General features: G+C 38.9%; 1 protein-coding gene across 3 annotated transcripts in view; it reads left to right on the top strand.

The window, feature by feature from the left end:
- The window catches only part of ANKRD46 (ankyrin repeat domain 46), a 32,549-nt gene extending 16,580 nt beyond the window's left edge, over positions 1 to 15,969 (top strand). For 2 of the 3 annotated variants that reach the window (XM_070477323.1, XM_070477321.1), the window contains 4 exons: positions 3,214 to 3,309; positions 5,858 to 6,195; positions 7,378 to 7,563; positions 13,936 to 15,969. In XM_070477323.1, the coding sequence (XP_070333424.1) occupies positions 5,885 to 6,195; positions 7,378 to 7,563; positions 13,936 to 14,152 (714 nt within the window). In that variant the 5' untranslated portion in view covers positions 3,214 to 3,309; positions 5,858 to 5,884 and the 3' untranslated portion in view covers positions 14,153 to 15,969. The remainder of the gene's footprint in view (positions 1 to 3,213; positions 3,310 to 5,857; positions 6,196 to 7,377; positions 7,564 to 13,935) is intronic. The other variant, XM_070477322.1, reaches the window with a different exon arrangement.
- The last annotated feature ends 723 nt before the right edge of the window (positions 15,970 to 16,692 follow it).

A 16,692-nucleotide genomic window follows, 5' to 3' on the forward strand; every position in this document is an offset into this window, starting at 1 on the left:
TAGAACTTTATTATCAAGTTGGCGACTCACAAGCTTTCACTGAAACCTCCTTACTGTTTGTTATGTGGGTTTATACAAGTGCTGTTTGGCTTTAGAAGCTGTTGTTACTGAGATCTGGGTGACTGCCTTGTCCTAGAGAATGAGTGACTCCATCTTCATGAAGTTTCCTGGGCAGTACCACAGAGCGTGGAGTTGGAAGTTTTAAAGCTAAGCTATACCAGTCCTCCAAGACCTGACCCCCAGAGTCCTGCTTCTAACAGTCCCAGGGAGTCGGCCTCTGAACCAGTCGTTGAACATTGTCCCTTAGGAATCAAAACTGGGCCATGGTGAACAACCTGAAGACTTCCTGGGGCTTGACTATTCCCACTATTGGCTGTTTTTGTCATTTTTCCTCTGTGAGGAGGAACCAGTTCTCTTTTTCTTTCTTTGAGGTCTTTATTCCCCACTAGAGGTCACCCACTTGTTAGAAACTGCTGTGTTAACGGGATCAGTGCTCCATGCAAGCCAGAGTACAGTTGAGGACTGGTCTCAGAGCTGTGCCCAGCCTTGGGAGGGTGGTAATTTACATTTTGGGTACTTGAGTCATATAGCTATTGCGTAGCTGAAGTGAGGCTCAAACCTAGGTGTTCCAGTTCCAGATACATTCTGGGTGGAGCAGCCAAGCCCTCTGAACCTCTGACTGTAGGGAAGCTGCCCTCTAGAGTCCTGTATGCTCCTGAAAGCAGCCCCTGGCAGCAGTCTGACTGCATCGTGTCTCTCTCCCTCCTGCGTTGCCCACCTCTAAGGCCGCCTCCAGTATGCCCACATCCTTTCACAAGGTGACAGACTTAGCCTTCCGTGAGTCTTGAAAGATATCACACATTAATGCCTCTAACTCTGCTTGTGAAATGGTTCATATGACACTTTCCCTTTGGTAGATACAGGGCTTCCAGCTGAGCCCTTCCACATGGTGAGTTCTACAAATTCTTTCATAAATAACCTCTTACTCTTCTAGCACCCAGAGAAATGACCTCAAAGAAGACCTTTCTTTCTTCCTTTTTTTTTCCTTACATGGGGAAAATGAATACCTTCAGTCCCTAGTCCTGTGGAGGAACTCAGATCCCATGAGCCAGGCAAAGCGGCCAGGGTAGGGGAGGGGAGAGCTTACTAGGCAAATAAACAGCAGGAATATGACTCCAGGCCTTTAAAAATCTAAACCTCATTAAGCCCACCTTTGATATCAGACTTCAGATACACAGAATTGTTAAAGTGCTACACAAATGACATTCTTACTTATTCATTTATTCGGTGTTATTTTAAAATAAGGAATTACAACTTCTTGTTGTACTACAATTTTACTCTTATGTTATCATGAGGGAGACTGACTGAATGGCACACGGGATCTCACTGTATTATTTCTTACAGCTGAAGCTGAATGTACAATTATCTCAAAAAATTTAACTGAAAAAATATTTAGTCCTCTTCACCCTTTGGAAGACAGTTAATATATATCCTGATTTTTATTCATTTCTATTATTTTGAGGGGAAGCTATTAATAGCTTTCTAGTGATTTATTTAGGATCTTTGACATTTTCTTGGCAGGTTTCTAGTAAGTAAGTCTAATGCATTTATATAATATTTAGTTTGAAATCGTAAATTTATAATTTGATCAAGTTTTATTTTCTTATTGGTCCTTGTCATATCAAAAGAAACTGGCAGAAAATAGTCTTTCTTGTGAATTTAAGGAAACATTTGATTGCTTAGGGGTGCATAACTATATAATCTATAATTCTGTCTCCAATCACAAAGCAGCAATTGTCCTTTTCATAATGTCTGGTTGACCAAAAAGTTCATTCAGGTTTTCTCGTTAAGATTGTATGGAAAAACCTGAGCGAACTTTTTGGCTAACCCAATATAAATGTTAAAAACGTCAAAATAACCCCTGTACCATTTTAACATTGAAAAAGGCAGATTTTATGTTAATAGAGGCTTTGGTCATGAACACTCAGCTCCAGTGGGCAGGACAAGAGACTCAGAAAATAGTAAGCTTTGGGTGAACACAGATTATTTGCTCAAGGAAATCAATTGAGTGGCTCAGTGATAAATGAACTTTGTCTAAACTGGTATTACAGACTCAGAAAACTAGGGAACAGTCGAGAAGGGTGGATGTTTTGAGTATTACTGTGTCATCATGGTATTTGCTGAACTATTACAGGACTGGTTCTCACATGCAGTTTGTCAGCCCTTGTCTTCACTTCCAGCCTCAAACTAATAGCCTTTATGATACAACCTAACTTAATGTTGGTAAAGGGAGCTTCCTAAAATGCCACTGATTACTTTCCTATATAAGTTTACTTACGGGGACTGATAACAGCCTGAATGACTAGTAAAAGTCATGAATTTCAGCTGGAGCTATAAATTTGGAATTTAGACTTTACTTTCCAACTCTACAACTTTGCATGGTGTCTAGAACATTTTTGGCACACAGAAATGTTTGCGTAGCAAATTACTATTGAGTTTTTGTGGTCCATACTTCCTGTCCATAACCTCCCTCCCTTCCATGTTCCTTCAAGAGGAGAGAATGGTCAAAAAGAAGACTCTGGAAATGTCTCTCAGTGCCCTGAGGGGAAACCTGAGGGGGTCCCGGTGAAAGCACAGAGATAGAGCACCACCCAGGTGCGAGAGGGGTGAGGTCAGGCAGGTGGAAAAGACTGCAGTTAGATCTGAGCCAGTTTGCTTCCACATTGAAAAGAAAAGATGGGGGAACGGTCTCAGAGGAGATTTAAGTGTACCAGCATTCAAGACAAATTAGAAATTTTTCTTTTCTTACATGTACCTATTTGGTTTAACAGAAATATTGGATTGTTTTTACTTTTTCCCCCCACTGCAAATAGCATTTTATTTCTGAAATTGCTTTGGTGGGCTAACCTGAGATGCAGCCACCATTTCTAATGTGAAAAATATGCATTTCAAATTCTAGTAAGTTTGAGCGAGTTTTCACAGTCCAGTGAGTTTTCTTCACTGCTGGTGGCACATTATCAGACTCTTTCGTCTTTCTGACCGTGTTTGTGGGCTCCTTTTGCCACTTTATTACTCCTCAGTGGCTTTGCCAACTTCATAAGTTGATGCCTTACCCATAGATTTTCTAGAAAGTATTTACAGGTCCCTCTACATTGTCTAGGTTTAGTAGAACAGCAGGTCCTTTGTTTTAACTGAATTTTCTCTTTACTGTAGATCCTTGCTGGCACCTTTCTGGATATTCTGGTGAACCTTGTTAAGAATTCAGAGAAACTGTCACGTGACAAAGACAGATCCAGTCTTAAGGCTTACGTGAGTATTTTCTACTGTGGACTTCTTCATAATATGCGAAAACTTCAGTGAACTGTGGTCTTGATTTTGGGTATATTCAGTTCTGTGACCAAGATGAAAAATGTGATCTATCGTTGGACTTTAGGCTTATTAAATTTAGAGGTTAGTAGTTTCTTAAGGACACAGAGAAATTCACAAAATATACCATGCTTATTCTCACACAAAAAATAGACAAGAAAGTCTTGCCCTTTTTACTGAGCCAATATTCAAAAGAATCCCAGTCTGAAAACCACAAGAATTCTTACTGTGTTTGAACCAAAAAAACATAGTGTTTTTTTGGTTCAAAAACACCAAGTAGATTGCTTTTCATTATCTATTCTTAGAGAATTTAACCAAAGCACATTACCTCTTGAAAAATCCTTGATACATGGTATTTTAATTTTTTAAGACGTTTGTGATACCTCTGTCTTTTTTTATGATCCAGTTAATGAATACTGTAGGGGAAAATAGGGAGATTACCCTTGAAAGAGAATTTTGGACTGTTTTTTGAGTAACATCTTCCCATTGGGTTAGTTTCTTTTAAAAGTATTATATAGTATCATAATCTGAAGTTTATGTTATCTTGATTTCTGTAATTCTTAATCATAATCAGATTTCCCCCTTATTTAGAATTACCCTTAACAGCTCCTTCTCACCCTTCATATCTGTGTTATTTATATCTAGGATATCTCCTCCAGTATGCCCCCTTCTCTCTGCCACTGTATTAGATCAGGTTATCTTCATTTCTTGCTTGGATTTCTACAGTAACTTATTGATTGATCTCCTTGTCTCCAGTCTTGAGCCCCTCTGATCCAACCTCTTTATATTGCCAACAAAATCATCTTTCTGAAAGAATGATATACTAAGACTATGCCATTTCCTTGACTTAGAATGCTTCAGTGACTCCTACTAAAATCAAGTATAGTAAATCTTCCCATGGACTTAGTAAGAAGATTAAATAAAATTCATTAGAAGCCTTTAATGCAGTGCCTGGCTCAGAACAGGCCCTCAGTCTGTGTTACTGCCTCCCCTTTGCCCCCATGGCAGCAGCAGAGCTTAACATGGCCCAGGACCAGAGGGGCAGTGGCTCTGTGGGAAACCAGGCTAAAAGGGGTACCGGCCAAGAATCTCACCGGACTCCAGAGCCAGGCTTTCCTGAATCCCTGTGAGGTTAGGCACAATAGATTGATCTAGCATCCAGTTCCATCTGTGTTCCAGAAAGACTTTGCCTGGTAAATTACAAGCCAGCTCATCTGTGACTAAGCTTTTGTAACCTTGGGAGCCATCTTTACAAACATAGCAGTCTCTGCCTTTGTTTTCTTCTTTTGGTTTGTTTTCTCTTTAACTCCTTAGTAAAGTTTCTTTTGTCAGGCTTTAGCTTTTTCTTAAATGAATCAAGGAAGAGATGGTTGCAGGTGGGGTGGAGATGCACACGCCTGCATGCACACTGAGAGACCCAAGAGATTGCTGGGGGCAGGGAGTGTCAGTGAAAGAGGTGTGGACAGACCTGTTGGTGAAGTGAGTCTCCTCAGATGGGTGCAGTATTAGCGTGGACACAGCTACTTCCATGGAGACCTCATCTCTCCCTCTTCAGACAGTGGGAGTTTGGCAAAATCAGTAGCTGGATAACCATAGAACAAAGCAGAATAGGATCAATACTGTAAAGAAGATGGACATTCTCAATTTCATGATAGGCCTGGTTTTTAAAATTTAGTTTGCTGCTTTCCTTAGCTTTTCTCTTTCTATTAAAATTTGACCTTTGTGCTCTAAACACCATTTGAAAGTGAAAGTGATAGTCGCTCAGTCGTGTCCAGCTCTTTGCAAGCCCGACTGTAGCCGGCCAGGCTCCTCTGTCCATGGGATTTCCCAGGCAAGAATCCTGGAGTCGGTTGCCCTGCTTTCCACCAGGGGACCTTCCCAGCCCAAGGATCGAACCCACATCTACTGCCATCTCCTGCAGTGGCAGGCCGTTTTTTTTACCCGCTGAGCCTGTCGGGGAAGCCCCAAACAGCATCAAGCAGGTCCTTATTGAGTGTGAATTAAGTTAATCTTTTTTTTTCATGCTGATTGAGTTAAACTTTTGAGTACGTGATTCTGTTTTACCGTATAGAATATCTCAAGTACAATAAGAAATATATGAAAGAGAACTGCTGTGTGTGTATGTGTGTGTGTGTAGGTAGTTCTTTGAAGTTTAAGGAACTTACCTTCTGACAATGTAATAAAGCTAAATCTAAGCACTTATGTCTTGCTTTACTTTAAAAATATCTCAGTCTTTTTATATGATGAAAAGTGAAATAGGGCTTTATGATAATTTAATTGCAATTTTGATCCAGCAGATATGGGAAAAATTAGACATTTTAATGGAAAATAAAATATAATTGATAACTCTGATGTTTTTTCTGTTTGGTGAAGTAATTTATTAGAGGCAGGAGACCAGGAAGGATAAGAAATAGTACTTTTCTAAATGACTTCACTGTCTTGATTTAGTTCGGCTTCTCTGAAACTCAACTCACCTTATGTTTCTTTACAGGCACATTCCATCCACCACATCCGAACAATGTCCTACGTTTTTGTAAATGATTCTTCTCAGACTAATGTACCCTTGCTACAGGCCTGTATTGATGGAGACTTTAACTACTCCAAGAGGCTTTTGGAAAGTGGCTTTGACCCAAATATTCGTGACAGCAGGGGCAGAACAGGCCTTCACCTTGCAGCGGCCCGAGGGAATGTAGACATCTGCCAGTTGTTACATAAATTTGGTGCTGATCTCCTGGCCACTGATTATCAGGGAAACACAGCTCTTCATCTCTGTGGCCATGTGGATACTATTCAATTCTTGGTTTCCAATGGACTCAAAATTGATATTTGGTAAGTTCTGGTTTTTGAAGTCTCGTCACTTCTTCCTATTAGCCTCTCAACCGGTAATCTAATCTTGGAATCTGTTGATTTTGTTTCCTCATTGATCAACTGTAGTGACAAGTTCAGAAAGGTATTGAGGACAATGAGTGAGGGAACAGGAGCCTGACTTCTAGATTTGTGCTGAAGCAGTGTAAATTTTTCTATGAAAATAGTGGCTAGGTTCTGCTACTAATTAATTATGTATTACAAGACAAGGGAAAAAGAAGAACTAACATTTGTTGAAAATCTATTATGACCTGGGCACTGCGTTTACTGTGTTAGCTCATTGAATCTTCAGAATGAATAGCTCTTAAGTATTCGTTTTATAGACGAAATAGTTGAGACAAGAATTCTGGGTTAAATGACTTAACGCAGTTGGAATTTAAAACTAGTTCTGCCTGGTTCCAAAGCTTGTTTGCCTTCTATCGTGCAGTATACCATGCTAGCTTCATTATCTCTCTAGACTCAGAGTTCTTCTTACACTGAACAATTTGAAGAAGTAGTGTTTTTTGTTTTGTTTTAGTGTGATACCTTGTCTCTTGAGTGGGAATGATATCAGGTCACTTTAAAAAGAAACCTTGACCTTTAAGCTACATTTTTAATACCTAATTTATTGGTGCTATAATGTCCCTAAATCTGAATAAGACAGTAAATGGTTCTGCTACTATAGGACAAAATGTGGTAGGAATTAACTATAGGATTCAGTGTTGGTCGGGCTTTCTCCTGTTGTTAAATGGTTAGGTGAACCAAAGTAGATTATTTGATTGCTTTTGAGCTTGAATTTTTCTTTTTCTTTTAGTTCTTAGACATTTTAAAAAATAGATACTGTTCTCATGAAGTACATAAATGTCAGATAAGAATGAATCTAGAAAAAAAAATGAATCTAGAATTTAGACTTTGCAATTAATTTCTAGGAAGATGCCCTGTTTTCTTTATTCTCATTTATCTACTCTTGATTATGTATGTATTTTTCCTTTTTCCTAAAAGAAAAAAAAAAAGGTTAACTCAAAATTCAGGCTCCATCTCAACCAGTAGTTCTGCTGTGGTTTTAATTTTGAGTTAATGGGACCCATGCCTTCCTCACTGAGATCTCCACAACTGGCTACTAACAGTATAGTGTAACAGCTATTTTTATTTTTATGAACTTCCTAGCAACCATCAAGGTGCTACACCCCTAGTTCTGGCAAAGCGCAGGGGAGTGAATAAAGATGTCATCCGATTGCTGGAATCATTGGAAGAACAGGAGGTAAAAGGATTTAACAGAGGAACTCACTCAAAACTAGAGACCATGCAGACAGCTGAGAGTGAAAGGTACTTAAGATTTCATTTTTTTAAAAGGCAAGTCACTTCAAGTGAATCTTTTTTTGTGGTTTGTTTCTTTTGTCCTTTTTGGTTTATTTATTTGTGATTGGAGGATAATTGCTTCACGGTATTGTGCTGGTTTCTGCCAAACATCAACAGGAATCAGCCACAGGTACACGCATGCCCCTCCGTCCTGAGCCTCCCCCCACTACCACCCGCACCGTCCCACCCCCGTCGGTTGTCAGAGCGCGACTCGAGCTCCCTGAGACGAGTAGCAAATTCCCGCTGGCGATCTGTTTACGTGTGGCGATGCATTTCAGTGCTCCTCTCTCAGTCTGTCCCGCCTTCTCCTTCCCCCGCTATGTCCACGAGTCTGTTCTCTGTGTCTGCGTCTCCACTGCTGCCCTGCAGATAGGCTCGTCAGCGCCATCCTTTTAGATTCCATTTACATGTGTTAATACACACAGTGTTTTTCACTTTCTGACTTACTGCACTCTGTTTAATAGGCTCTAGGTTCATCTGCCTCATTAGAATTGACTCAAATGTGTTCCTTTTTATAGCTGAGTAATATTCCATTTTGTATATGTTCTATAGCTTCTTTATCCGCTCATCTGTCCATGGACATCTCGATCGCGTCCGTGACCTGCTGTTATAAATAATGCTGCAGTGAACATTGGCTGCATGTATGTTTTTAAATTACGGTTTTCTCAGAGCGCGTGTCCATTAGTGGGATTGTTGGGTTATGTGGTAGTTTTATTTCTAGTTTGTTTTTTTTTTTTTAAGGAATCTGCACACTGTTCTCTATAGTGGATGCATCAATTTACGTTCCCACCAGCAGTGCAAGAGGGCTCCCTTCTCTCCACACCGTCTCCAACATTCATTGTTTATGGATGTTTTGATGATGGCCATTCTAACCAGTGTGAGGTGATACCTCACTGTAGTTTTGATTTGCATTTCTCTAATAATGAGAGATGTTGAACATTTTTTCATGTGTTTATTTAGCCATCTGCATGTCTTCTTTGGAGAAATGTCAGTTTAGGTCTTCTGCCCACTTTTTGATTGAGGTATTTGTTTTTCTGACATTGAGCTCCATGAGCTGCTAATATATTTTGAAGATTAATCCCTTGTCAGTTGTTTCATTTGCTATTATTTTCTCCCTTTCTGAGAGTTGTCTTTTCACCTTATTAATATTAATAGTTTCCTTTGCTGTGCAAAAGCTTTTAAGTTTAATCAGGTCCCACTTGTTTACTTTTGTTTTTATTTCCATTGCTCTAGAAGGTGGTCATAGAGGATCTTGCTGTGATTTATGCCAAAGAGTGTTCTGCCTATGTTTTCCTCTAAGAGTTTTATAGTTTCTGGTCTTAGATTAAGTGAATCTTTTATGACAACTTTTTGTCAGCTTTATATTTATTTGCTTTTAAGTAAAGTGCTTGATACTGTCTTTGAACTCTCTGCTGGTCCTTAGGGCTCAGATTACGACTGAAAAGCCATTAACAGAAAGCACCGTGTGCCCGCATGCACAGAATGTTCTGTTAGCCGCTGTGCAGGGCAGCCTGCAGTGCTGGCAGTACACGGGAGGAGAGCCGAACAGGGGAGAAGGAAACAGAGGTTTGAGAATTTAAGTGCAGGTTACAAGAAGAATGGGATTTCAGAAAAGGCAGAGGAAGATAGAAGGACTTGCACAATATTAGGAAAGGTAGTTTCAGAGATTTTAATTCAGGGAATTAAAGTGCTAAGGGAAAAGTAAAACAGGAGAGTAAGACAAGATTTAACACATACACAATTCAGTGATGTGAAAGTGACTTTAACGTGAGCTGGAACAAATGAAATTTGGGTTCCTATATGTAACTGAAGCTAAGGTGGAGTGACTGACAGGGTCTCAAATATCTCATCATTCCTCATCTAAAAGCAGTTTAGAACATAGTTCAGGAAGCTCTGACAAGGTTATCAGTCATCTTTTCTGTTGGCATCACGGGTTCAACAGGTGAAGCCTCTAGGCCAGATTTAGTTGTACCAGCTTGTAGTTTGGTTGACCACCGTGGAATTTCAGCCTTCCAGACATTGCAAGCGGTAAGAAGTATAATGAACTTAGATAATCTCCCAGATTTTTCAGGGGACTGGGGCCCTCATTAGCTACTGACTCAGCAGCAGATTGACCAGGACTTAGAATTAGGAGCATATGGTCCACTTAGACTGTTGGGGTCATTGTTTCTGTGAGTTCCAGGTGAAATCCTCTTTGGCTTTCATACTTCACCCTGAATTTGATTCCTCTGTGCCCATGATTCCTTTCCTCCCTCTTCACAGACTTGCTCGTGTACTTCTTTGGGACCACTGATTCCACTCTCAAGTTTAGGATTATTTTGTTTCTGGCAAACACTTATTATTGTCCAAAGAAATTAAAGTGTTTTACTTCTGAAACGGTGCATGCTCCTCATGACTTATCACTGAAGGCTGGCAAGTACATAAAATAAGAAGTCAGAGGTGCACTGCAAGCCCTTCTCTCACCTGCATGTTCTGGATTGGCTGGCAGAATGCTGTAAGAAATTTAATAACATTGAGTTGTTTTTTGTTAAAGATCATATGCTTCCAAAATAACTTGAAACTTATTTTCATAATGACTTTGGCCTTCTTTACCATGAAAAATGTTCTAGATGTGCTCTTTCCTGGTATATTTTCAGGACCTTGCTTGGTATATTTTGTTACTAGCCAGTTTCTTGGCATCTCTGTATTAGAAATATGTTTTATTTTGCCTCAGTTGTAATTCCTTACTAACTCAGAAGTGATTAGTCATTTGAGCAGTGCAGTGTGAAATATTTATTCCTGCTTCTTTCACATACCTGCCATTGCACTTTAGTATGAGGATTCGTATTATTTACAGCATTAGGTAAAGCTTGTTCTTTAAAAATTGAATTATTAATACTTATACTACCTAATTGCCCTGTCGTACTCCTGCCCTTTAGTGTCATGATAGGAAGGTGTGGTTGAAGCTTAAACTAAAAAGCTTAAAAGCAGCATCATTGGTCATTAGGGAAAATGCAGATTGAAACCAGAGTGAAATACCACTTCATACCCAACAGAATGGCTGCAATCAAAAAGATGGACAATAACAAGTACTGGCAATGATGTGGGAAAATTTGAACCATCCTACATTGCTGGTGGGAATGTAAAATAGCTGCTGTGGAAGACAGTCTGGCAACTCCTCAAAAAGTTACACAGAGTCACCATATGACCCAACAATTTCACTTTTAGGTATATAACCAAGAAAATTGAAAAAAACATGTTTACACAAAAGCTTGTATGCAAATTTTATAGAAGCTTAATTTATAATAGCCAAAAGGTAGAAACCACCCAAAAGTCCATCGTTGATGAATGGGTAAGCAAAATGTCATCTCTCCATTCAGGGAAATATTATCCCACTATAAAAAGTAATGAAATACTGATAGTGCCACAACACCGATGAGCTTTGAAAACACGCTCCATGAGAGAAGCCAGGGGCAAAAGGCAGTAGTGGTTGCCAGGAGCAGGGGAGGGGCAAGGGGTGGCGGCTGCTGAAGGGCGCAGAGCTCATTACAGAGGTGACCAAGATGGGACTAGACAGTGGAGGTGGTTCTGCAGCTTTGTGAATTTTCTAAAGAACACTAAACCGTGTACTTTAGAAAGATGAATTTTATGGTACATGAATTATATCAATTTAAAAAAAGTGAGGGGGGGAAGCTTAAAGGTGTTGGCTAGCACATGGCATTGTGGCATAGCTGTGTGATGATTAGCCTTTTCTAGAATAGGAGAGAAAGCAAGATTTTGAATGCATTTAGTATTTTCCTGTTCCCTTATAATTCCCTGAAACATAGCATAACTTCTTAAGGGCCTAGAAATCAAGTTGATGAAAAATACTTCCCTACACCATTTAACCTACGTTTAATTTAGTTCCTTTTTATTTAGGTATGGGCTGACAGAGACAGTGTAGATGACACTGTACACAAAAAATTACACATTGTACACACAGACCATCATGCTAGAATCACATATTTCCTAGATAGTAGAAAAATATTTCATTGGACCAAGTCACCATAGACAGTTCTGACTGTCAGAACTTCATGAGCTCTTAGAGAAGGTGCGACTGAAGTCTCATTTTATAGGTCCCCACCCACCCCCACTGTCCAAAAGTAGAATGTTCCTAGGAACCTTCTCCTTAAGTCGAGGTGGCATAAAGTGAAGAAGCAGTTTACCTTAGGACTCATCTTACTAACAGATGCACAGAACAAATTGAGATGAAACACAGGTGCCCACAAACACCGCTCAGGGCTGGGGCCACTGGACACTGAGATGCAGTGAGGTTCCTGGGGAAGGAGCCTGGTGGTGCCAGTCTTGCTGCAAGACAAACACTGAACACTGTTTTTGTTTTACGCCTTTCTTCATAGAAAAGCAAAAATCCTCTTGGGATTTCTTTTAATTAGCAAATACAGGTAGTATAGTAGGTGTTTCTTAAAAGTGAGGTGGCATAAAGTGAACTTTCAAAAAGTGGGGGATACCTGTATATCTAACACCTTTAAGTATGAGAGCATTCTGAATCAGACGTAGTCAATAAATTTCTTGTAAGTCAAAATGATGACATTATTAGAGCAGGAAGTACAAGCATTTAAAAATATGGAGTTCAGGGTCCTTGTGTATCAAGCTAACTCAGATGTTTTGAAAGCCTTTTCTTTAAACAGAGTAAGTGAAATATCTGTGGCTCAGAAGTTTGGGGTTTGTGATAACTTTGTAGTCATAGAAAACTTAAGTGCTTTCTGCCTCTCCACATGTGGTTATTCTAATAAATAGAGAAGTGAGCCAAAAAAAAAAAAAAAAAAAAAAATTTAACCTCTCCTGAACTTCTCAGAGTTCTAGTCTAATCTTTGAACTTGCTAGAGTTTTCTTTAAATTTTTGTATTGTCATAGATTCCCATTGAAAATGACTTCTCCTATTCAGAAGATAAACATTTTTTAACATATTAAAAAAGTTTGGATGTCACACAGACTGGCCCTTTACGAAGTCATTTTCCCAGGATTAGAAAAGACACTAATGCCAAGAAAGGCTGAAAGGGCTGTGGTTAACAGTGTCAGTGAATAAAGTTGTCACTTACCAAAAAAAAAAAAAAAACCTGTCACTTGTGCCTGATGAACCAGACTCTTAAGACCTTGTTTTGTGCTGTTTCCATTGCTCCAAAATGGTCAGAAGAATATGAAAAGAAGTTTAGGAAGAATCATAACAGCAATCAGTAGTTGATACCTGTGATTGTGGTCATTGTGGCTTTAATCTAAATGACACCCTGTTATTGGTCCTGCGTGTTGCGACATAATTGTGGGTGCTAATCTCTTGGAGCTTCGAACTCATCACAGCGCAGCCTCTCGAATACCAGTGTCAGATACACTCTATTTGTAGCAGTCATGTTCTCACTTATATAGTTTTTATGGTACTTGTACTACCTTATTTTCAACTAGACTCAGCCTTTATACAGAAGAGAAGTAAACTTATTTTGTGTTGTTGTACAAGATAGAGCTAAAACCAGTGGGAGGAAGCTAGTAAGAGGAATCCCTAATGTCTAGCCCTGTCCAAGTGTACAAGACTGAAGAGTAAGCATCCATTATTAAAGTATTTCAGTTTAAAGAAGGAATTCCTTCACTGGTCAGATTGTTAAACTAAATTGATAAAAATCCACCTTTGAGATTCACACACTGTATAAAACAAGTTTTTAGATTTTCCCATCTTTGCTTATTTTCCTTAACATGAATTCTCAAATTTTGAATCCTTGTGTTGAACTCTGCAAATAACCAGAATGTATTTTGCTACAGTATCTGATGACTCACTAAGTGACTCACTTGACCTTTTTCAAGACTTCTGCTTCACGGTTGGGATGTTTTTATTGTTGTTGTTCAGTTGTGTCAAACTCTTTGCAACCCCATGTACGGTAGCATGCCAGCCTCCCTGTTCTTAGCCATCTCCTGGAGTTTGCTCAGACTCATGTCCATTGAGTTGATGATGCCATCTAACCATCTCATCCTCTGTTGCCCCCTTTTCCTCCTGCCCTCAATCTTACTAGCATAAGGGTCTTTTCCAATGTATCGGCTCTTCGTATCAGATAGCCTAAGTTTTGGAGCTTCTAACTTTGACTCTTCTAGATACTAAACCAAGGAACATAATCATTATTGTTTAGCAATTTATGGTTCAAGGTAAATTGTCCAAATACTTGCAGATATTTAAATCGGTACATAAATGGGTATTTAAATCGGTACATAAATGGGTTAGAATATATATGTCAGTTTTTATTTTAAGGTTGGTCTTCTTAAACCATGCAGTTTCTGTGGATTTTTGTTTTTGCAATGGGTGATGTGTTGTTTCATGTCCTTTCTTTCCCCTTGCTTCTCCCACAGCGCCATGGAAAGCCATTCCCTCCTCAATCCCAACCTGCAGCAGGGTGAGGGGGTCCTGTCCAGCTTCCGCACCACGTGGCAGGAGTTTGTAGAGGATCTGGGCTTCTGGAGGGTGCTGCTCTTGATCTTTGTCATCGCTCTGCTGTCTCTTGGCATCGCCTACTATGTGAGTGGGGTGCTGCCCTTCGTGGAAAACCAGCCTGAACTGGTGCATTAAAGGAGCTCCCAGGAGAGGAGACGGATGCCAGTGTCCTGGCTTCCAGTGTTTGTTCTCAGTTTCTTAAAATCTCTTAGTGCAAAGCAGTGAGGGCTGTACTTTTGTTTCTTTTTGCATTTTTACACATTGTAATCCTTTTAGAAGAACAACCTGTCTGTTGGAACTAACTACATACTGTAGTCAAGGATACTGTCCTAAAGCTGCCTCCAACTCAGCCTGACTTCTTAGGAAAGGCTCTGCAAAGCCTTGTTTGACAAAGATGTGGCATTGGCTAAGGAATGAGAGATAGAGGATGAGACTAGGAAATCCTTGCTACAGAAACCTTACCCTAATATAAGACCAACTAGGGTGAAATGTTTAAAGTTCGTCTTATATGATTAGTTGTGGTTGGTAGTTTCATTTTGTTTTTGTTTATTTTTTCAAGAGCTGCTTTTCACTCTTTACTTTCTCTGGGGAATAGTAGGGTAGGGGGAAATGAAACCTTCAGCTTAAAACTTGAAGTGCTTTTTTCAGATTTTGTAGTGCAAATCAGTATTGTTGGGACCTGTTTGGTTTATTTTAACATTTTCAAGTCTAGTCACAAACCAAACAGAACTTTTGAAAAGGAACTGTATTTTCCTCAAAAATGATTGATTTAATCTTATATTTATTTGTTTTTAAGATAAGTTTGATTTTCTTTTGTAAGCTGCTTTGCTTGTTGTTAGTGTCTATGAAAAATGAACTTGAGAATTTTCAACTGAGAAACTTTTCATTTCACCCTAGTGTTTATTTCAAAGATATTCTATTCATCAAAAATACAGTTGGAAAACTCTTTCTACTCAGTAGTTAGTCGGAATAAATATTTCTGATGTTTAATGTCACTGTAATTCTGTAGTACCATTATGTGAAAAATTCAGTTCGATAAGCTAGCTGTGTTGTCAGGATTATATCATAGTTCATAATTTTTTCATTTTATGTGCAATCCTCTTTAGAGGCCCTGTTAGAATTGTCCTAACAATCCCATCCATGTCAGTTGTTCTCTGATGGAAAGAATGGATGGAGCATTTCTGAGTTAACAGTGCTGAGCAGTATTGTACCAGGTGTCATAAACTCTTTATGAATAGTAATATTATGTAAATTGAAATCTGGCCCCCAAACCATATTGCAGCTTTCTGCAGTGTGTTTGAAGGCCTCTTGTTAATGATTCTGCTATGTTTATATCATATTATTGGGTTATTAAAAAAAAGGATATGAAGACTTGATAATTATTCATTAGGTATAGTCAGAAAATTGTGGTGAAAGAACTAATGGTTTTATTTTTTAGAACATAGTCATCTAAGCTACTGCTAATTGAATTGTTGCTAGAATTAGAAATTGTAATTTAGAATAGAATTGGTATTTCTGTGATTCTTTTTGCTTCTTAATATTTTCTCTTTTGCATTTTTATATCTAGGATTGAGGCATTGTCTTTCATGTGACTTTATCCTGTCTTAAAGAGCTGTTCTGGAATTTCTGATTTACCTGACTGCCTCAGAGTCAGCTCATAGCATCTTGCTTTTAGATTAGCTGCAAACAAAATTAATCATACTTGATGTAAATACAGCAAAAAACAGTGGACATTAGAATGGAGAACACTTCAGATTAAAAGCTTTGGAATTAGCTTTATATTTGTTTGTAACTCTAAACAGATGTGTAAAATTGGTTAACATATATGTAAATATATTGCATTTTTAAAGATTAATGTTTCCTTTTAAGTGATGATTTCTTTGTATTCTGTTCTCTGCACTCAGTACTCAATAATATTACCAATAAATATATTTATAATCTGTTAATCACAATTTATTTTCTTATTTATCATTGTTTTTCTTTTAATTTAGGATTTTTAAAAAATAGATTCCAGTTGGCTGTTTAAAAAAGCAAAGAGCTTTTTTTGAAACCCCATGTAATAGGTGTATCAAGTTTCATTTGTGTTTGCCTTATAAATGTTCTGACACTAATTTGGGTGAATTGCTTATGGATTTAAGAGTAATAATGCTGCTGTTGCTAAGTTACTTCAGTCAAGTCCAACTCTGCCACCCCATGGACTGTAGCCCACCAGGCTCCTCTGTCAGTGGGATTCTGCAGGCAAGAATACTGGAATGGGTTGCCATGTCCTTCTCCAAGGGGTCTTCCTGACCCAGGGAGCGAACCCACATCTCTTTTGTCTCCTGCATTGACAGGTGGGTTCTTTACCACTAGCGCCACCTGGGAAGCCCAAGACTGATAATACCTACCATGATTTAGCACCTCCCAATTGTACAGATCACTTCAAAGCCTCATCTCATTTAATCCTTATGATCATCCTTATGTTCCCTGTAAAATGAGGAAACTGACACTATGAGGGTTAAGTAACTAACTGGTCAGGTACTTAAGGTCCAGCAGGCCATAGTGGAATAGCGATTCCACATACAGACTCTATACCCAATTTTATGTTTGTTCTTTCCTTTTACCCTGCTGTCTGGCCTCAGTCTGGCAGTGGAAACATCTGGAATCGTACCTACTGCCATCTCAGCAGCACATGC

This window comes from Odocoileus virginianus, chromosome 15 (assembly GCF_023699985.2).
Source record: "Odocoileus virginianus isolate 20LAN1187 ecotype Illinois chromosome 15, Ovbor_1.2, whole genome shotgun sequence".
NCBI lineage: Eukaryota > Metazoa > Chordata > Mammalia > Artiodactyla > Cervidae > Odocoileus > Odocoileus virginianus.